The following is a 20,145-nucleotide window of genomic DNA, read 5'->3' on the forward strand; positions in this document are numbered from 1 at the left end:
CAGGAACATTAGGTAAGCCAATCACCTAAATGGAGAGGAGGTTACGTGGCGCAATCTACTTCACTTCTGCACTAACCCCTGTCATCCGATGACAAATATAGCTTATCGGCTCGCAGGTAGGCCATAGGCCTATATCGTAGTTAGTAGAAGTAGGCCTAGTAGTTTCTGGGTTTGTTTGATAGCGTTAACCTTTACTGTTTTTTCTTCTGACCTAGTCGGAGAACAGGCAGCTTGTTACCACTCCAGGTCCGAAGTTATTCTTAACTTCGAGGCTAACTCCCTAACACTCTATCTGAAAGTGGTTAGCAAATGAACGAGGATTTTGGTTTTATCTGCGGATTTATTTTTGCATTATTTTGAATATGACTAGCTCCAGTCTCAACAGCACGTCTACTTTTTCCACACGCATCTCCGTTCTAACACGCATATCCCCTCTCGCTTTCTCTCTCTCCATCCCTGCGCACGGGGCTCTCAAATGAGCTGCACCATTTTACTACAATTGCATCTACATTTTCATATTATAATGTTTTGTCAAGTGTAAGCTTAAACTACCGTGATCAATTTCAGTTCCCGTGCCCCCGCTGCGTCATGGAAGCAGTAAGTCAAGTCGCATCAAAAATAGTAGTGGCCGAACTCCCAAGTGACACCTTGTGGTTGTTTGTGTCAACTGCAGTTTGTGCCATTTCTTCTGAGAAAATGGGGTGCGTGATTCATGAAGGAACCCGTCCAAACTTAACCGGGACCCACTGTAGGCAATTTCTTTTTTAAATTCTTCCTCATCGCTTTTTCTTTTTCTTTTATCACTTCCACTCTGGAAACGTTTCATGGCTGCTGTCAATCGCTCAACTCCTCACCTTACCAAGACCTCGTTCATAGCTAGTTGCTGCTATGGTGACAGAAAGCGGACCTGCAGTCATTTGATTTTATGATGAGTTTATGAGCAATCATGAGGCAAAATATTTTTCCAATCTTTATTATGGATTAGAATATATTGTTTGGATGCGGTGATCATTTATTTAAAAAAAAAAAAAACGAAATACAATACGGGGATGACGAGGCCCCCTGGTGGCCAAGGCCCCAGGCAATTGCCTGACCATGCCTAATGGCAGGTCCGCCCCTGCCTATTACACAACATAAATTGTGCTGGCGACCCAAATAAAATCTCCTGTGACCCACCCGTGGGTCGCGACCCAGTCTTTGGGAACCAATGGCTTAGAGTACCTTTATCATGAATATTGTGCAACTACTTCCTAAACGGTTATCAAAAGCCTTCTGTGGAAGTGTTGCACAAATAACATCTGTGTTATCTGAGCATTTTTGTGGCGCACATTAGACATTAGTAATAATAAAAGCATACATGAGTTCCTGCTCACAACCAGTCAATCCAGTCCAAACCAGTCAATGCTGCATTCATGCAAGAGCACAAAAAAAATATTTTTTTATTGTATTCATCCAGGTTACTGTAGGTGAGGCGTCACCAAATGTGTAATATTTACTTTTCTCTCTTTGCACGCACCCATGTACACACACACACTCACAGACTTACACACATACACACTCACACCCACTCATCCACACACACACACACACACACACACACACTCATCCACACATGCATACAACGTGGCATTGGAACATGGCCAAGGTCTAAAGCAGAGAGAGTGTGTGCACACACTGATGTCATCTATCACTCAGAATTCTGAGGAATACCCCCCACCACATACCCACAGTGCTATAAAAAGAGGTGTGGGAAAAGAACAATCCGCCTTCAAGACTCCTTTCGGAATCAACAGATCACTACACTATCACTGCGACTTAGAATTAAGGGTGAGAATCTCTCTCTCTCTCTGTCTCTCTTTGCTGCTTCTGCCACTGATATTTCCCCTGTGATGCATCATTTGTCCTTCACTTTGCAGAACAGCTATGGTGTCCTACACAGTGACAGCACACACAGGAAACAGACTTCTGTCTGGAACCACCAGTCGCGTCTGCATCCAGCTACGGGGCACAGATGCCGAGAGCGACGAGGAGAGTCTCAACCGCTTTCAGGGCTTTTGGCAGGGATCGGTAAGTTCGGCCGATTAAAAGCAACACAACGTACAACATTCTTACACCTTAAATAAACAATGCAAAAGATGCTAATCTCGATTAAAAGTCAGTGTAGCAACAAAATCAGTTTAAAGCCATTTTTTAAGGTAAATTTAACTCATTGAGTGCCAAAAACGTAATATTACGTTTTTCCTTCCCATGCGTTGAGTGCCAAAAACTTAATATTACGTTTTTCCTTCCCATGCGTTGAGTGCCAAAAACGTAGGCCTAATATTACGTTTTTAGCTTTTTTTTTTTAATTACGAAACTAGACACTCACCTCATATGTGATTTTGGGAACTCTGTGATGAATGGAAATGAAATATATGACGATCGAAAACTCATGAAGACGCACAATCTGGACATTTTATCATAACTCTGTTGCCGCTTTGGGTCGAATCAGTGACTCATGCACGTCAGCTCAAAACCAGGCCATTTTCGTGGGTCTATCACTAGGTGGCAGTCTCGCCAGGTCTCACTGATCACTTCCCGGAAAGTTTACAGGCAACACTTCATATTTCATGAAAGACGTTATATCTCCATTTCTAGAAAAAAACAGCGATTTTGATGAAAACTAGCCACTGTTTACCTTGGGATTTCTCAGGAACAGAGGCGTGTAGAAATACACGGTTTGCACCCACTGAGAGCTTAAAGTGTCACCTTTTAAACGAGCCATTGTTTGTGTTCATAGCTATAACCAGTGTTGCTACAGTTACCTTGAAAAAGTAATCTGATTACTGATTACTCCTTTAAAAAGTAGCTTAGTTAATTTACTGATTACTTGATTTTAAAAGTAACTAAGTTAGATTACAAGTTACTTTATTAGTTACTTTCAGCAGCTGCCGACAACACCCCCACCGCCTCAACATAAAAATGATAACCGGTTTTGCCAATACTGCCAAGTGCATTTTAACAATGTATAGCAGACATCCCAACCTAACCTACTGTACTTAGATACTGAAATGCAGATGTTTGTTCAATGTCTAGTCAGTACACCAAATAAGGAAGGCCTATTGATAGAAATTGTGATAGTAAAGTATGTAGATTTTGGTAGTTTGGCCTTTTCATGTAGCCTTGGCAACTAGCCCTCTAGTATAGGCCTGAGTAATATGCAAATTAAATTACACTTTTTAAACTCACCTCAACAAGTCTTTTGCAATCATTTAACCCGCCGTGATAAATGCTAAAGTCACTGTTACAAACAGTGCCGTGTGCAATACTATCATTATGTTTTACTCTTGAGACAATTGGGTACACTTTTGTGTAGTCTGATGTGAAATGGGTCTTAAATGTTCCTTTTTGAGGGGAACTGACTCTGCCATGACGCTCCTGTTCCTAGATACACTAACTGAACTGATGTTCGGGAGAAAAGAGATATAAGCCCACCTACACTGAAAACTGATTGGTTGATTTAGCAAAACAGACCAGGATGCTCTGTCTTGGATGCGCTTGCAGGCACACACGTACCACTCCTCTCTCTCTCCCTCTCAGTTGTGTGCGCGTTAAACTTAGATGCACACGCGAAGTCCCGTTCTGGCTTGCGTGCTCTTGTTCGCTCTAGGTTCCGGGAGATTTTATGTAATTTGCGGGCGTCAGGATATCAATATGTGGGAGACTCCCAAAACTTCGGGAGACTTGGGATGTCTAGCTAGACAGCACTTTGTCGCCAGCACAGAATGTGCAACGTAGGCTACTTTAATGTTGTAATGTTTAGCTGACACAAACTCAAAATAATGACTGTATAGATAAAACGGTGCATCTCTCTCCACCCTCCATTGTTGTTTACGTTTGTGTCGCTGCGTGGTTTTACACGGGAGTTGTCTTCATGCTGAAAAGGTTGGCATAGCCTACATGACGTTAATCCCCGAGACAAGAAGGAAGCAAAGAATAGGCTATATATTTACTATTACTACTACTACTTACTATTTTACTATTTAATGTGACCCCTAGGGGGGGCCTTTGCACCAGTTACAGTTTGTAACCAACAATCTGAGTTTTAGATGTTACAAGCAGGCTATCCCAATAAAGGGAAATAAATGGAGAGAGGGATACTCCAGGTATTATAAAAGTAAAAAAAAAAAACCAGTTTATTTTATTATTCACGTAGATGCATACATTTGAACAGACACTAGGCCTCTGGGCAGCAAACTCACAGGGACAACAATGTGCAAAATTAAGGTGTTTGGATAAGTAACACTAAAAGATTCAGCAAGTTTCAATCAGCAAACACAGAATATATATAGGGCACGTCACAGGTCACACACACAGCAATTCATTTACTATACACAGCAATTCATTTACTATACACAGCAATCCAGTGACCACACAGCAAGATTGTTACCCCTCCCGAATATTGCACTAATCCAATGGCCTAGAATACATACAACAGACAAACATGAAACATACATCAACACATACAAGAGACTGATGGGCAGCACGGTGGGCCTCCCTCCCACACACGCTCGCTCTCTCTCACACACACACACACACACACACACACACACAACAACTGAATACTAAAACAGGGCACAGGAAAAAGTGGCCAAGGTGGCGTACGACGGTCCTCCTGCAAAGAAAACATGGCTACGATATCATACAAGTAATTATATAGGTCAAATCAAAGCTATGCCTAATTTGCAGCCTATGCATCAATGTAATATAAACAGAACACAAATTAATGTGAATTCATTACAGCCAGTGCCTAAGGATAAAAGGCTGAACGTTGCTCATGTGTAAAAGCAGAGAACTTACATTTTCATTGAAACACGCAGACACAATTTGTAGCCGGCGAGGGCTTGTGGAGACAAGGAGCTGGACGTAACCACGGCACTAACATCAGGCCAAGCTACAAAACAATGCAATAGTCCGAGTCAGACCAGGTCCATGGCAACCATGGCTAAAATTAATTTAAGGCTAAAATACATTTAAGCATGAGAACTCACATTAACTTGTATGACCAACCGATACTCCAAGGAACCAAGAGTCTGGGTGGCGAGACACACTGATGAGGCACCGGCAGTTTGCTGGATTTAAAGGTGTAGCGCCAAGCAGCCACCACCTGATTCAATCAAGGCATCCAATCAAGGCGCAAGTCCCACTGCCTACGTCCTACCCGCTACACTAAGGAAAATGACAAAAATAGTAACGTACAGTGATTTAGATAAGTAACTTTAATCTGATTACTGGTTTGTAAATAGTAGCTGCTAGATTACCGTTACCGAAAAAGTGGTCAAAATAGACTAACGCGTTACTAAGTAACGCGTTACTGGCATCACTGGCTATAACACAGAATATGCAGTGGCTGTACAAAAATCATCAACAATGGTCTAGATTGCTGGCACTCTAGGACAAAGCTTCCGAAAACAGCTTGGCATTCAATGAGTTAATACCATGTGTTGCTTTAGTGGTACGGGTGGTACGGGTACCACTGGTGGTACACGGACTCTCTGTCAGGGTACCTCAAGATGTTTTTTCATAAAGACAAAATAATCACTTATATGTATTAATGTATTAATAATCAAAATATTTGTATTAAAATATTGTTAACCACACGATCACTGAAGTTAAATTCAAACTAGTTAGGTTAGGTCTTTCTTGTCTTCCGTGGTGGTACTCTTTGTGAAATGTTTGAGAACCGCTGCTTTAGAATAATGGCTTTAAACTTACTTTATTCAAACTTGCAGAATTGTGGTCTTGATCTTTAACACACGGAGTGCCTAGTATTGTACTACGTCACTTTGTTTTTCCATGCAGAAACATGGTCCTTTTCGTTAGTTCAGTGTTTCCCAAACTTTTTTTCTGGGGACCCACTTTTTAAAATTGACAGACCATCGCGACCCATTTCACTTCAAATCTACCCTGCAACCAACAATATTGTTTTAGGCCACAGGTTCTCCAACTTTTCTATGCCTCCCCCAATCATATATTGCTATAGGATCTAGATAGATAGATTCTGCTTTTCTGTGTTGCATTTTGAGCACCATCAGCATGAAAAGTTGGAAATGACTACTGAGAAGATACATTTTAATGCACATCCGAGAGTTGGGGAAATTCTCGCATGTTGCGCAGTCGTCATTCGTCAGCATAGTAAGCTGTTCCTGTATTTTTTAAAAAATGTTGTAGGCTACGTTGCGTTGCAGACAAATGGGTCCATAACACTGTGGAAGTCAATTCTGATGTCAACAGCAAATAACTCAAGTTGTTATATTGTGTTGTTGTATTATATTATATTGTATAGTCGTTCAGAACAAAAGGCTTTTGCGTAATAGCCGGAAAAATGCGCCTTTACTTTGGAGTTAGCGAGGTAGAAAACGAGAGAAATAGTGTTTAACATGTCCATTTAAATTGTAGCCTAATTTAATGCACTGTTGTAAATAAGAAATGAGAACACAAAAATAAAAATGTGAGGAGGTTGCTATTAACTTTAAAGATTGCATCTACAATCGAAACTATCTATATGCAAATTGAATGGCCTTATGTCCGGTCTATGGATGCTTTAGTTGACAGCACAGTTGACAGCACGGTCACTAGATTTTAATCGGTAAAGTTGAGGAGCTGGTATCTGTTAATGTTCGTGCAAATAAGCGGATTCATGTCCCTTGCAGTTTGCAACTGCGAGGTACATGGCAGGCACCCCTACAGAACGGTTTCATTTTGAGAGGTATATATCCATGCTCTGGCACCCCCTCTGCGATGCGTTCGTCCCCCAGTTCCATGAGCTTTTATGACAAAACCGTGACTGTGGTAGTTAACAAACTACATCCTAATAGAAAACGGTTAGCTTTCCTGGTATCAAATGACAAATGGTATCAGTTAGGCCTATAACACAACATAAATTGTGCTGGCGACCCAAATAAAATCTCCTGCAACCCACACGTGGGTCGCGACCCAGACTTTGGGAAACACTGCGTTAGTTTATGATGCATTCGGCACCACCTTAGACAGTTACCCAGTGCGTTGCAAATAAGGGGATTTCTACATTGTGTTACTTTTAATGTCTTTAAATCTTTTAAAGTAAAAAAGGACAAATTGGTCATTTGATGAAATAAAGAAAACAACATAAAATAGAATAATGAAAAGAAAATAATATTTATTGTGCATAAAAAAAACAAACCTAGCAAAACTCTCCTGACATTTCTTTTGCTTATTCGTGTTAAACATCTTTCAGGGAAAGTTGAAAGATTTAGTATGGATGCTATAACTCTTTCATCAAACATAAAAATCTTCCTATGTCTGTGCAGGTGAGAAAATTTAGGGTATGCTGCAAAGAGTCAGTGGGAGAGCTTATATCAATCAAGCTCTGTCTCAAGCCATTCATGGGCTATTACAACGAGTGGTTCTGCGACAAGATTTCTGTCAGGACACCTGAGGGCGATGACATTTTGTTTCCATGCTATCGCTGGGTTGGCTGTGATGAGAATATTGTGTTAAGACCTGCCAAAGGTAATGGCGCACACACACACACACTGAACATTTACAATGTACAGTATGACTGTTTACAAGACAATACACATTTGTCAGTTGTATTTTTTTGAATACGAGACTATGACTTGTGATAAAGCTCAGTTGTCTGTGTCTATGTGTGCTTCAACAACATCAACAACAACAAGTCAACAGAGGTTTTTATGATTATGTAATGTTTATTGATGTTTTGATGTAGGGCTATTCCACGCAAAACTGTCACGTCCATAACGCCAACTAAATGCCATAGTATTTGTATGATAGTAGTGCAATAGTATTTGTATGATAGTAAATGCCATAGTATTTTCCTGTAAGTTCTACAACCAAGAAGAGTGAATGCTCAATTTTCAAGTAATCATCATTCACATCATACCATACCATGGCATTGTGTTGCCGTTATGGACGTGACAGTTTTGCATGGAATTGCCCTGTATTGATGTATTGATCGCTTTAGATAAAAGTGTCTGCCAAGAAACATAAACATCGTATCAAATCAAATGATATCAAATCAAAAGTCATATGCATGATGAGCTATCTTCCTATGACCAATTAATGTTGTTGTTTTTTGTATGGATCCATTCCAGCAAGTCTCACGTTCCAGGACACACATCCCATAGCCCAGAGACAAAGGATGAGACACCTCCAAGAGCACCGTGAGACTTTTAGGTTAGTGGGCAGAGTGCCAAAGCATGCCGTTTCTGACTGTATAGACCCTTTCAAGAGAGTTTCATTATCAGCATCATAGTTGGCCCCACAAGGCTTCCGTTTTAACCAGGGTAGGAATTTCACGGCGGCCACGACGGCCATGGCCGTCGTAGCCCCTTGCGTTTGCCGTGACGCCCCTTTGAAAATCAGAGGTTTACAGGCCACGGTGGCCTTGGTGCCCCCGTCTTTCAATATTCTGCTTTGCGTCCTACTAATAGCGATATATATTTAGCCTATGGCCTGTCAAAACAATCTTAGCATTCACAGCGCAAATTACGCAGTGGAGAAAGTTAGCGCAAGAAAGAAAGTGCGTCCAAATTCACCCATTCTTCTCAGTTGAACTACTTGCGAAGTAGCCTCAGGGGCGGATCTAGAGATTTTTTCCTGGGGTGGCGAGGTTCCAGGAGGGGGGCCATGGACATTATCTAGTTAGTTTTGAGGGAATATGGATACATTTATAAAATAAGCCATAAATAGATTTAGGTTATATGGATTGAAACAAGATTCTGATGATTTGGAGGTATTTTTAAAACATGACCCCTCAAATGATGTCTTCTATTGAGTTTTGAGGGAATATGGACAAATTTAGTCATACAAAATAAGCCATCGGTAGATAAAAAAAACGAATATTAATATCCAACACTATCTAACTGCCTTTTCCAAGTATGTAGTCTAAATTACTGAAACAATTTGTGAAATAAGATACCAGAGACACTAGGCAAATATTTATAGGCCTGTCATGCAGTTGGTAGCACCATACATAGGTTAGGCTATTGCAAGGCTTAAAGCAAGGATTTTCTGTGCCTTTAAGTTAGGCTATTATTTTTAAGACCTAATATTATATAGATATTATAATATTATGATATCAAATAATGTTTTTGCTCAGAACGAACCTAAATGGAAATCAGTCCCCCTCAGTCCCTGATCTTTAGTGCCAAATGTTACGTTTTGCCATTCACAATTTTGGCTACTCACTCACTCACAAAGTGGTGAATAAGGAAGTACATGTATAGGCCTACTGTATTAAAGTACCTTTATAAATATCCTATTAAAACGACCTCAAACACGAGTGAACAAGCAACATGTTAATTTCTTGAGGACACAAACTCCTGTGCTGGCCTCAGCTTGTTGGTTCATCTACCAGCAAATGATTGAAATCTATCACCCAATGAAACTGCAAGATTTAACTGGAATAGAAGCAATTACATATCATGCACAACGCTTCATATGTGATGTGCTTTCAAACGTCTAGTCTAGTAGCCTACTCTGAGTAGGGTTTGTTTGAAAATAGTAGGCTATTATTGTGATTGAGTAGAATTTCAGTCATGTAACTGTAGGCTACTTTTACTTGTGTATATTGATTCACTGTATATGAAAAGAAAGGGTAAAAAAAACGCAACCGCCACCAGCTTGACACCGAATAGATATTCTAGTTTGATTTGACATGTCGACCAAATTTGGATAGTCATAGATCCTGGGAAAGTGGATGCATGACAATTTTGAGAACCAGTGTTGAATTAGCACGTGTATGGGTTGACATTGACAGCAGTATTTAGGCTACAATCAAATGTTATAAACTAGCGACACAAATAGACTTTAAACGTTAAGCTACGCATGAGCATGCCCTTATGATCTGACCTGACCATCATCAAAAAATTCGATGAGACAAAGTCTTGCGGATGTAAATGACGTCGACTAACAGTGAGGTTGTTGCCGGGTTAACTGATGGACTGATTATGGACTTTTTCGACTTGGTGGTCAAACTTACCACTTCGTTGTAGGCCTACAGACAGTTGACACATAGTTGCATGCACTGTGCAATCTGCTGCCAATGGTGAAATTTCACGGGGGTCACTGCGCTGATGGTGATGGGTGAAACCATTGTGAGGGGGCGGGGGATTCTAAATCGGCGATTTCTGTTTGAGGAGTTTGGTGCGGGTTTCACACCTTCTCACAGTCCAACATGTATGAACATAAAATAAACTTAAAAAAATATTATCTGATTTATAAATGGGGTGGCAACGGGTGGCAAGACTGTGTCCCAGGGGTGGCAGTTGCCACCCTTTGCCACCCCGTAGATCCGCGCATGAGTAGCCTACTCATCACACAGACATCACAAGTATCACACGAAAGTCATTTAAACGATGTCAGCCGCTAATTGCTGTGATGAACGGTTCGCGAGAAAAGTAAATAATATCATTCAATTTAATCATAAATTCTACTGAAGGTTTTGCGTCCATCTCCCTACCCATTCATCTCTGCAGAATACTTCACGAACCCCTCGTTTAACACATGACAAACCATATATCAGAATAAACAGCAGACCTTACCGAACACAAAGGTGTAATGCAGTCCCCTGTACAGTTAGTCGTTCCAGAGTAATCCCGTTTTGAATTTGCAGTACATTTCAACATACATGGATGTCTCCAAATTTGGGCTTTAAGTTTTACACTGTGTTTAAATTGTTCCACATTATTTCATAACGGGCCAAATACAAAATAAATATTACAAATGTCGCCTAGATATCGGTTTGTGAGTTTGTAAGAGTAAGAGTTTGTGAAAGTAGCCTTAATGATCACAAAATGCTAAGCATGCATCTAGGCTATTTGACTTTCTTAAAAGCTGAACTGTGCTTAATTGTTCAATACATGATTTCAATACATCATTCAAATATCAAATAAATGTTAAATATAGCCTAGATATCTGTAAATATTATCAGATGATTTACAGTTATATGTAATGTCTCATGTTTCATGTTTTTGTAATGTTTCATACAGTGATACAGGTCTACTGCAGTGAATAGGCTAAATACAACTTTGATCATTTTTATAGCCAACTACTGTATAGTTAACGTTGGCCTTAGTGCCCTGACATGTGGCCTTTGTGCCCTCCACCAAATATGCCCAACTGAAGGCCAAATGGCCTTGCCCCCAGAATGTTGAAATTCCAAGCCTGGTTTTAACATTCCATGTGTTATCTTAATGCAGAAGAAGTAGATTGGGAACCAAATAGAACGTTCAAGCATTGTTTTTGTTTTTATTGTTGAAAGGGTCTATAAAGTGTGTGTGTTTGTTTCAAAAACACAGTGCAGGTGAGACGACGGCCGTTTCCTTTCTCTTCCTACTGTAGGTGGCGTGTGTACGCCGAGGGCATGCCCCAGTGTGTTGATTTCGACACTTCCCTTGCTCTGCCGGCCGAGGTTCAGTTTTCTTTCACAAAGGCGACCGATTTCTTCACCTCTGCAGGCAAACAGTAAGCCAATGCTGAAGTCATTCCGCTCTTTCAAAATTCAAGTCACGAATGTTTGATGATTGATGCTTGGTGATTGCTGAGTCTGGTCCCGCTTACTTAAGTGCTCTTAGCAAGGCTTATGTTACCCCTTGGGCCACTACAATCCTCCATGGACTCACACTGTCGTCTCGCACTGCTGCCCCTGCACACTATCCAGACTATTTTAATTTGTTCCCCGTTGGTGGAACAACCTACCGTGTCAAGTCAAGACAGGTTAATTTATATTGTGCATTTCACACACAGAGGTCATTCAATGTGCTTTACATAAACAAAATCAAAACAGTAATAGCAAATAAAAGCATAAAAGGGCAATGGTTGATTAAAACATGATTAAAATGCAATCAAAAAACATAGAATGATTGAAAGACAAAGTGCAAAACAACAAATTACTGGAACACAGCCAACAACTTAACCTTTTGCTTCATCATACTTCCAGCCAGTTAGGCTGTTGTATTAGATTTAGCTGTAGACCAGTGAAGAATGCTATTAAAAACCATCTCCTTAATTCCAAATTGGAGATGCCAAGTTGACTTAATCCAATGTTAAAGCTGCAGTTGGCAAGATTGTTTTGATCATATTCATTGAAACCGACACTATGCTCCGACAGAACAACATAAATCAGCCTGTTTTAGAAAAAAAAAACACACTTGTACCTCCACCTAGAGCTTGTTATTTATTTTGCAAAAATCCACAGCTCCCGGTTCTTCTGGTCCAATCAGAATCCAAGCAGGACTGTGTGAGATCTGACTGTTAATCACAGTCTGGTGCGCACTGACAAGCACAAACTCGATGAAGGGGGCTCGGTGGTAGTGGGGGAGGGCCATGAGAGTTGTAAACATTCAAAATTTTGGCTAAATCCCCTTAATCTGTCACACTTGCCAACTGCAGCTTTAATCCAATTGAGCTAGAGCAGGTAAAAACTTGAAGTTGGCTTGCAAAAAGAAGAGTTCTTTGTTCTAGATGTCACAGGCAGAGTATCCATGCACAACATTAACATATGATGTTACTGCTACAAGTAACAACAAAGGTAACAAAGAAGTAGAGAGACAAACCACTCGTGGACAGATGACAGAATATACATTCCTGTCAAGAAACTATCAACCCACAACAAGTATGTCCTTTATGAAACTCACAGAGATTCTCATGTTTTGGCATAACAAGTAAGAGGAATGATGAGCACTCTGATTATTAGCATAGAAGCATGAGAGATGGCAACAAACTTACAACATAGAAAACATAGTGATCCTGGTCACATACCCAGTGAACAGCAGCACTCTTTTAATGGAGATTCTTCTTAGTAGCCTTGTTTGTGCACACACACACATACTTTTCCTTTTAGGGCCAAAATGGCCAGACGATAAGGCCCAGTTAGTCTCGATAGACACCCAAGTGGAGTAGTTAACACTCGAATAGAGCTTCAGAGAAGCCCGGTAGAGCAGTAACGATAGAGTCTCCCTCAGATCAGACCCTCAGAGCCCGTTGTATCTATTCTGTGTAGAATGACAGAGTGACTAGGCTACTTCACAGAATCCCCCTTTTCCCCAACACTGTGTACTAATAGGCTAGGTGCTCTGAAGCTCAAAGTGTTCAGACACTGTGTCATTGTGTAAGATGTGATGCTCTTTAAGAATTGAAAATAAGCAATATGCTTATAGGCCTATGATATCTTCAAAAATGGCAGGTAACTTTAGGCTCAGATATTTTCTGTTCTTTAAGCTCTGTAAACTTCCCAACACTTAGGCTAAGTGCTCTGAAGCTAACTGGGTTGGCCGACTGCAGACGATCGTGGGAAAGCATCAATCAACTGGACGTGATCATCTGCGAGAACAAAAACCCAACCATTGGTATGGTATCTCCCATTAAACAAATGAGCTGTCCAGCTACAGTATGGAGTAAAACAAACAAAAAAACTACAGTTTGTTTTTTGTTTGTAGCATTTGTTCTGACACGGCATGCTTTGTAGGATATGTAGAGGACCACTGGGACGAGGATGAGTTCTTTGGCTACCAGTTCCTGAATGGCCTCAACCCCATGGTGATCAAGCGCTGCTTAAAGCTGCCCGAGAACTTCCCCGTCACAGAGGAGATGGTCAAGCACTACATGCGAGGGTGCACCTTGGAGCAGGAGATGAAGGTACACTAATGGGGTGACCACTGGCACACCCATATGGGGAAATAAACCAAAATAACCTAAAAGTAGAGGAAGATCTATCTATCTATCTATACTGCTCAAAAAATTAACACAATTGTTAAAACACATTTTTTGAAACCTTCCACCCTTTTCTCCATTCTCAAACTACATTCACAGAATGTCTGACGGTTCTTGCAAAATAAAACACTCACCTCAAAAGTTTTACTTGTGCTCAGAACCAAACAGTGTCAGAGTAGCGATCCAGTGTATGATTGAAGTGTTTCCTTAATTATTTTGAGCAGTATATAGATAGATACATACATACACACACACACACTTAGTTACGTTTTGTTTTAAACTTTTCTCACCTCCAGAAAGGGAACATCTTCCTGTGTGACTACAAGATGTTGGATGGGCTTGTGGGAAATGTAGTTGCTGGCAGGCAGCAGTACCTCACCGCTCCCCTGGTCCTGCTCTACTGCAACCCTCAGGGTCTGATGCTGCCCATCGCCATACAGGTAAACACATTACATTATTGAAATGTAGACACGCCAAAAGCAAGATCATTTCGTTGTGATGTCTTTCTAGTGAACACAATGGAAGAATGCATATGTGCACCACGAAGCCAAATAGACATAATGTTTTCACAGAAGCACATCATTCTGTTGGATTATTAGAAAACACAATCCGACTTTGTATTACTTAGCCCATCTTAGCCCACCAGTAACCCAGTTCTGTTTTGATTTCTAAATATCCTAAATCTGCACGTGCAGCAACTTACCTGAGGGACATAGATAGCAGAGGTTAGGAAGAAAAAACGTATGAAATCAAATTCATAAATTAAGAAATCATGTTCAGAAATCTTAAATAATATTGATATTCAAATAATCAAATCATTAAGAATAATGAATGGAAATACTGTAGGTTATGTAACTGATATGTTGATGGACTTGGCTGTCTGATTAAAAATGACTAAGAAAGAGAGACCAGTGTCTTAAAACCTTTTCCTTTACTTGAAAATGAGAGGAAAAAATATGTGAAATTATTTGCAACCGTTTTATGCATGTTAAAACATATCTGTGTAGTTAAAGCAAAAGCCTGGCCAAGACAACCCCATCTTCCTTCCATCGGATTCCAAGAGTGACTGGCAACTGGCCAAACTCTTTGTGAGGAATGCTGAGTTCGGCGTTCACGAGGTCGACTTTCACCTGCTGAGAACTCACCTACTGGCTGAGGTGTTTACCGTGGCAACGTTGCGGAACCTTCCCTCACCACACCCCCTCTTCAAGGTATGGCTGTGATCCTGGAATAAGTCTGTACATCAGTCTGCCTCAACAACAAAGAACAGAGAGAGAGAGAAATGCATCCAGAAATTCAGAGAAATGCATCAAGACCTTCAAAACTTTAAGTATCCAAGTCTAAGAATACTATTAGGAGAGGAACAAAAGAGTGCAACAGTCGCAGCAAGATATATAGATGCTTGCCATAAACAAGGGTCACTTCATCAGTGAAGCACACAAAAAGTCAAATACACACACACACACACACTGCCGTTGCAGTAATGTATGATGCATGATGTTTTGTTTTGTCTTTACACACTACTACGTACATGTATGCTTTGGCAATACAAATTGTATTTTTTGTCATGCCAATAAAGCTCAATTGAATTGAGAGAGACCTACATTCACCCTCACACACACTCTTCTAAATGGATAATATGTCTCGAAGAAGGGTGCTGTGCACTGAACTACTGGAACACACACACAAACACACAGATACACACACACACACACACACACACACACACACACACACACACACACACACAGTGTACAATGCTAATATAGCGTGTGCAATGTTCTGTAATCATCATTCAGACAAGAAATTCCCTTGTTCAATCATTTATTCATTTCATATTTCAAGAATGTCGGGTGGTTAATACAGTTTCTTTCTGCCCTTGCAGCTCCTCTGCCCCCATATCCGATACACACTCCAGATCAACATCTTGGCCCGCAACCAGCTCATTTCTGAAGACGGAGTTATCAACATCGTACGCACAGCACCGTTTAATAGGCACTAAGGGTTTTTTGCCTGTTCTACTGAGTTCATGTGTCATCCATTCTTACAATCTAGTGACTAGTACAGACTTCAGAAAGTAAAAGTCCTGCCACGCTTTGGTTCCAACCATTCACTTAATCAGCGGATTCTAATTAGCACAATTCTTAAGCCAGGTAGATCATCTAATTAGTGAAATCACATGTGTTAAGCGCACAACCAATACATGGCAGGACTTTTACTTTCTGAAGCCGGACTTTTACACCTCTGCTAGTGAACCTAGCCTTACAAAGATCAAAAGCTACATTTCACTAACCGAGACTCTAAATGAAGCGCTACATGAAACTAGCTAGCCTTCTCACCAACTATTACATTTAAATGATGGGATGTCATTTGTATGACACGGACCATCCCGTGCAATGCATTAATACTGTCCTGCAGGAAAACATTTCCAGACAAAATCATGTAAATGTAAATCAGGTTTCTCGGCCAAGTATACTTGCATATACAAGGAATTTGGTCTCTGCATTTATCCCATCCGTGAATTAGTGAACACACAGAGCACACAGTGAGGTGAAGCACACACTAATGCGGAGTAGTGAGCTGCCTTGCTACAGCGGCGCTCTGGGAGCAGTGAGGGGTTAGGTGCCTTGCTTGTTCCCACTGGTCGGGATCGAACTGGCAACCCTCCAGTTACAAGCCCGAAGCCCTAAACAGTAGGCCATGACTGACCCCAAATCATTTTGCTGATTTAATACCATGCAACGGCACGCTACATGCAAACGTGGTTGGGTCAGCGCACAAACAAGGAAGTTGTCTGCCAGAACATTAATGCTGTAATGACCGCAGAGAGGTGACGGAAGGGTGGGGTGCAAGAGTGTTTGTTTTAATTCAGGCAAATCAGAAAATCCAATAAACATAGTTCAAGTACCTGACTCATTAAAAACACATCCTTTATGATTTTTCCCATAAATGACCTCCATGTAGTATGCAGGAGTTGGCGGAGAGTCATTGCAGAAGTTGCTGAGGCGTGCAACAACTGCGCTGACCTACAGGTCCCTCTGTCTGCCTGATGACATCTCTGAGAGAGGCCTGGAGAACGTCCCCAACTACTACTACAGAGATGACGGCATAAAACTGTGGAACATCATTAACAAGTATGCTCACTACTAGAGTTCAGTCCAGTCGTGTTTTTTTTTTTTTTAAGTATATTTGTTTGGCTTTTTTTCCCTTTATTAGGACAGGACAGTAAAGAGTGACAGGAAGTAGGTAGGAAAGAGAGATGGGGTGGGAGAATAAACTGATGCCGCTGTTTTTAATTAAAATGTTGGAAGCTTCTCCAGTGTGCAGACACTCTCTCTCTTGTTTTACCTTTGTATATGTTGTGTGTACGTTGTCCTGCACCTAGCCTAAAGAGAGGCGGGATATGCATGCAACTACTTAACTACAAAGAAAATACATGTTGCATTACATTTAGCAGACACTTCTTGACCAAAGTGACTTACATACAGTATGTCATATATTACAAGGGATTACATTGTCCCCAGTGCAACTTGGGGTTAAGTGCCTTGCTCAAGGGCACAACGGTGGAAGCCGGGAATTGGACCGACAACTTTCAGGCTACTGTACACTAGCCCTTAACCACTACAGTACCACCGCCCGCATGTGCACAGGTGCAGACAGTGCTGTACTGGTGTGGTGTTGCTAGTTGAATTGAATCCGCTCTGTGAAATCAATGCAATGTTAATCCACCAAGGTCAAACCAAGGTCAATCCGCTGTGTGTTTCTTTTCAGGTCAGTTGAGCGCTTCTTGACCCACTACTACGAATGTGATGCAAACGTGCAGGCAGACACAGAGCTGCACAGCTGGATCAGCGACATTTTCACCCATGGGTTTCTGGCACGGGAAAGCTCAGGTGTGTTATCACTCTGTCTTTTGTTATGTGTGTGTGTGTGTGTGTGTGTGTGTGTGAGAGAGAGAGAGAGTGTGTGTGTGTGTGTGTGGGTTGTTCCGATTACATGGACAGTCAGCAGGGGGGAAATACTTCTAGACCAGCAAAGATTATGCGTCTGATTATGCGCCTTCTGAAGGAATCGTTGCACTATCTGTACTTATTTCAATAAAAGTTTACTTTCTTTCTAAAAAAAATACTTTCTGAGAAGACATTGCTTGCTCAGGTGGGTTTGCAGTCTGTTATCTGAGGTGTGTTCAAATTTGTTAACATTAATGCAAACAAGCACAGCACGCAGCGAGTTCACAGTTGTTTGCGAAACGTAATTGTTTGTACAATTAGTCCAATAAAGATTCCCTTGCTTAGGTCTGTATTTTTGAAGATAAATATTTGAACAGCACCACCCTCATATGATTGAGACAATTGCCTTAAGCCACACCTTTATTGCTAACATGACTGTTTTCCTCATTTCATGGAAACAGATAAATCCCACTCTCTCCATTGATGTGTATGTGTGTGTGTGTGTGTTGTATGTGTCTAATACAGTATAGTGGATACCCTTACAGAAACAGCCTTTCATTCCTCTTCCCAGGTGTACCATCATCTTTTCAGACAGTGGCGGAACTCATCAAGTTTGTCACCATGGCAATCTTCACTGTATCTGGCCAACATGCCTCAGTCAACAACGGACAGGTAAGAAATTGTATCCCAATTACATAGAGCGACTAGCTGTTTTCTTTTATTTATTAATATTAACTGAAGATGCCTTACAAAGCCAACAGCCTTAGCCCCATAGTGAAAGCTCAGAGGCCATATTGGCTATAGCCTAAGTTAGAACAATCATACTAACAGCACTGTAATTCTTCTTCATCGGCCAATGTGCCACATTTCGTCACAGTTTTGACTTTGGCTGTCTGGTTATTTTTTAACATCAAATTTACAACAAATTTATGAAGAAGTTCTGTGATCTCTAACAACCTTTTGCCAAATTCCCTATGCAGTTTGACTACGGTGGCTGGATGCCCAACTTCCCCTTTGCCCTCAGAAAGGCCCCTCCCAAGGAGAAAGGCCAGACCACGGAGGCCACCATCTTGGAGACCCTACCTGATGTGGGCACGACAGTGAATGGAATGGCTTTCTTGCGTCTGTTAAGCACAAAGTCTCAAGACCATGTGAGTTTGTTCATCATCAGGTCATATGTTTAACAATGTTTAATTACATTTAACACAAACTGAAAAAGAAAAATGTCCTGGAAACTGAATGCTTTTCTTGTTTATGCCATTACTCAGGACGGCTTACTGACTTATTTGCATTCATATTATCGTAAATGTGCTAATTACCAACCATTTCGTTATAAAATTCTAAAACAACGATGATTTTTTTAATACTTCAAAATAACATTTGATAAATGAACCTTACATTTTTCAGTAGCCATAGGGGTGTAGATTTGAACTAAATGGTTTGTATAGAAATTAATATTAAGTGACACATACACGTTGGACATATGGGACGGTTGGTAATATGTGACGTTCCGATACCTTCATTTACAGTTTTTACATAATGTTTCTGTTATATTATTATTATTATGAGTACTCTGTTCACAAAATGTAAAATATATCTTAAATCAATTATTGTTTGTCATATTGACAAACTGTGATGTACGGTCATGCTTAGCTTATGTTTAATGCTTAATGTTCAATAGAATTCTCGATGTGTTTATTATTATCAGCATGTTATTTACGATTCCAATCTTATCACCCTCTCTGCAGTACCCGCTGGGATGTATCCCAGAAGATATGTATGATGCAGCGGTTCCTTGTAATCTCATTGAGGATTTTCAGAAGGATCTGAAGGAGTTGTCGGCTCTTATCGAGGAGCGGAACAAAAAGGTGGAGCTTCCCTACACCTATTTGAACCCCGAAAATGTTGACAACAGTGTGGCCATTTGAGAGGGTTTCGGAGCTAAATTTGTCTCAATAATATTTGTATATGCGCAGAGGGGGATCCACAAATATTTCTTGATTTGCATGTGTGTTTTGATATCTACAAATAAAAAATCATATTTGTAACTCATATATTGATTTTTACAAATATAGATGTGCATTTGTAAATAAAATGCCATTTGTAAAACAGAAAATTTCATTTGTGAAATGTGAGTCTGCATTTGTGGATCACCAACACACGCATTCTTCGTTTTCCAAAGTTACGTGTTTTTGAGACGTTCTTCACATGAAAGTCACACAAATCCACACGTAAATAGGCCTACTTTAATTCACCGGCACACAGAAATCGCAATCCAGTAGATGGCGACATCCAAAAAAATATTTCTTGACTTGCATTAGGTGTTTTGACATCCACAAATAAAAAAAATCATATTTGTAACTTGTAAATTGGTTTTCACAATTGTAGATGTGTATTTGTAAATGAAATGGCATTTGTAAAACTGAAAATTGCCTTTGTGAAA

At 40.5% G+C, this 20,145-nt stretch overlaps 1 protein-coding gene across 1 annotated transcript; it reads left to right on the forward strand.

Moving 5' to 3' along the window:
- The first annotated feature begins 1,755 nt into the window (after positions 1-1,755).
- Positions 1,756-19,653, forward strand: LOC125298022 (polyunsaturated fatty acid lipoxygenase ALOX15B-like). The gene is made up of 15 exons (XM_048248653.1): positions 1,756-1,827; positions 1,917-2,067; positions 7,329-7,530; positions 8,133-8,214; positions 11,383-11,505; positions 13,285-13,388; positions 13,508-13,677; positions 14,049-14,192; positions 14,760-14,963; positions 15,638-15,724; positions 16,717-16,886; positions 17,524-17,645; positions 18,274-18,374; positions 18,683-18,853; positions 19,451-19,653. Exons 2-15 carry the CDS (start codon positions 1,924-1,926, stop codon positions 19,628-19,630), a joined length of 2,004 nt encoding a protein of 667 aa, XP_048104610.1. The 5' UTR covers positions 1,756-1,827; positions 1,917-1,923; the 3' UTR covers positions 19,631-19,653.
- Positions 19,654-20,145: the final 492 nt, after the last annotated feature.

The sequence above is a fragment of the Alosa alosa genome, chromosome 7, assembly GCF_017589495.1.
Source record: "Alosa alosa isolate M-15738 ecotype Scorff River chromosome 7, AALO_Geno_1.1, whole genome shotgun sequence".
Lineage (NCBI taxonomy): Eukaryota > Metazoa > Chordata > Actinopteri > Clupeiformes > Clupeidae > Alosa > Alosa alosa.